The sequence below is a fragment of the Branchiostoma floridae genome, chromosome 2, assembly GCF_000003815.2.
Source record: "Branchiostoma floridae strain S238N-H82 chromosome 2, Bfl_VNyyK, whole genome shotgun sequence".
Taxonomy (NCBI): Eukaryota; Metazoa; Chordata; class Leptocardii; order Amphioxiformes; family Branchiostomatidae; genus Branchiostoma; species Branchiostoma floridae.
The window spans coordinates 17,759,322-17,761,971 of NC_049980.1; the positions used below are offsets into that span (position 1 = coordinate 17,759,322).

Sequence of the window (2,650 nt, forward strand, 5' to 3'; positions counted from 1 at the left end):
ATTCATGTGTTTGGTTGTTTCAATGTATCAAGTCTCCATTTGATATCTATTCTTAACTCGATTTACTCATGTATTCTTCTTCTCTCCATTCTAAAAATTTAGGAGTGGTCAGTATGCTACTTGATATGATTTTGTAGGGATCAAAAGCAAGTTTATAAGTATTGGTGGTTTCAAAGATCTTCTAATTGGTACCAGCCATTATTTTGAATAGAAAATTATTGCCATATAAAGTTCCCATGTCTACAAGCTTGTTGTACCTCAACCCCACAGTACTCAGTACCTGGGCCAGGACTACAGTAACAGAAAGTCCACAGCTGGGAAGGTGGCACCTGAGGATATTGAACCTGTGAGTTCCTTTACCCAACTCAGCTACTGCTAAGTCATGTACTAGACAACTGTCATTGATGTCAACAAAACATGTACAGTATTTGTAGGAAACAATCAGTTTACTTCTATGACATGTTGAATGTATAATAAACTTGCCATTTTCCTGAATATGCCCATGGTGATCCAGTGCACTGTCAAGTGGCAAATTTGTGAGTAATTACAGCAGTTTTTCCTCCAAACAAATCAATATGCTTCCTGACTTAATGTATACCTCTTCCTATTACTACACAGCTGTCAAAGAAGTCCTTTCCTCTCTGCATGCGAAACCTTCAAGAGACCTTGCGCCGGGAGCACCACCTTCGTCACGGTGGCCGTATGCAGTATGGACTGTTCCTGAAGGGCATTGGATTACAACTTGAGGATGCACTCCGATTCTGGAGGTCAGAGTTCACCAAGATGATGGATGGAGACAAGGTGAGGGGAAAAGTCAGGATTCTACAGAAATGATTTGATCTTGGATTAGTGTTATTATAGTAACAAAAGTAGCTCTGAGATCAAGTCCATACACAAACATGTGTTCGTCTAGAAGGATATCTAGTTCAAGTAGTTATAAGATAGTAGTGATATGAGTTGCAGGTGTAGTTACACCACTTACCATTTACATCTGTCCTAGTTTGACAAGTCCTACTCCTACAACATTCGTCACAACTATGGGAAGGAGGGTAAGCGAACAGACTACACTCCGTACAGCTGCATGAAGGTGATCATGACTAACGCGCCGGCAGTAGGCGACCATCACGGTTGCCCCTTCCGCCACACGGACCCCGAGCTGTTGAATCAGAGGCTGCAGGGGTACAGGGTCAACACCACCGGGGTTCAGGAGGTCAGTAGATTTATGCTCTTGGTGCTGTTCAGATAGTCACACTAACATGAGTGGTGCTGAAAACTTACCACCCAAGAGCCCTCTCGAGAGACTGGGATAAACATAGATAGAGGACCTGGGATCAGCTATGGCTGATAGAGTGCTGTGTTTTCCAAGTTGTGCATGGACTTCATCATGGTCAAATGAAAGGATGTTGATGATGATGATGAACAGGAGTGGTGTTCTCAGATACTGACTGTTCGCAGTTGGGTCCCAGTCATGCAGCTTGTGCTTCTGTACAATATGTCTTGATCTGAGTTAAGTTCGATAAAGTGTGTCTGAATGTTTTATAAATTCATTGGATTTTAGACTCACTGGTTGGCCTTCAGCAGTTATGTACAGTGAAGTCTTTCAATGTATTAATATATAAATAAATAAATGAATATATCTGTACATAAAGAAAAAATTACCATTTCTGTCAAGTACATGAAGAAATAAGTTACCATTTCTGTCAAGTTTGTCATAACCAGGTTACATGATGACCCTTACAGATCATAGAGCTAGTCAAGGGAGGACATTACCAGCTTGCCTGCACAAAGTATTTCGAGATCACGCACAATGTAAGTTTTTACTTTTGTTTTTTGGAGTTATGGTTCCATTGGGCAACTTGTTATGGTCATTAAATGTAACTAGGGTCAGGGATGTGACAACATACACCAAAGTACAATATCATTGAAAAGGATTCTCATGTCCAGAGTTACCAGCAGAAACCGGAAGTCGGTCGGTGCGTGGCGCTTGATATCGGTTCAGCACATGCACAGTTTTGAAGCTCTTTACATATAGACTAATATGCAAGCCTACGAAAATGTTTGGGTGCACCAGTGCACCCACAGAAGCAAAATTGGGTGCACAGCTCAAATTTCAGGTGCACCAAGGTGCACATGCACCCAGTATTTTGGGCTCTGTAAGATGCTATTTATTAGAAGCAGTGACAGCTAGATGAAGCCACTCTGGACAAAATGTATGTATCCATCCTATCAGCTAGATATACATCTATAAAGTGTGAGGTATGAAGAACATTAACATGTTGTCCATGTCCCAGGTGGATGATGCTGGTTTTGGACTGAACCATCCTAACCAGTATTTTGAGGAGAGTCAGAAGGTGCTGAACGGAGGGCATGTCCCCAAGACTGCACCCCGCACACCAAGCACCCAGAGGTCCAAACCCATCAAGAAGGAGACTGAAGACTTTGATGATGACTTCCCCATGGATGAAGTGGAACACCTGCTGACTGCCTCCCAAGATGTTGTAGGGGAAGTAGCACCAGAATAGTTTACACATCAGACAGGTCATCCTTGTGGGTGTCATCCCATCACACCTGTTAACTTTTGTTTATCATTCTGTTTGCATTGACAAAAGCCCTCTGATGAAAACGAAAGAACTTAACTTCCCAACTAACA

General features: G+C 42.2%; 1 protein-coding gene across 1 annotated transcript in view; it reads left to right on the forward strand.

Annotated features, from left to right (window-relative positions):
• LOC118408805 (DNA primase large subunit-like) overlaps positions 1 to 2,623 on the forward strand; it is a 6,577-nt gene extending 3,954 nt beyond the window's left edge. The window contains exons 8-12 of the mRNA XM_035809665.1: positions 232 to 346; positions 619 to 801; positions 1,001 to 1,210; positions 1,741 to 1,809; positions 2,292 to 2,623. Coding sequence (XP_035665558.1) covers positions 232 to 346; positions 619 to 801; positions 1,001 to 1,210; positions 1,741 to 1,809; positions 2,292 to 2,522 — 808 coding nt within the window. The 3' untranslated portion in view covers positions 2,523 to 2,623. The remainder of the gene's footprint in view (positions 1 to 231; positions 347 to 618; positions 802 to 1,000; positions 1,211 to 1,740; positions 1,810 to 2,291) is intronic.
• Positions 2,624 to 2,650: the final 27 nt, after the last annotated feature.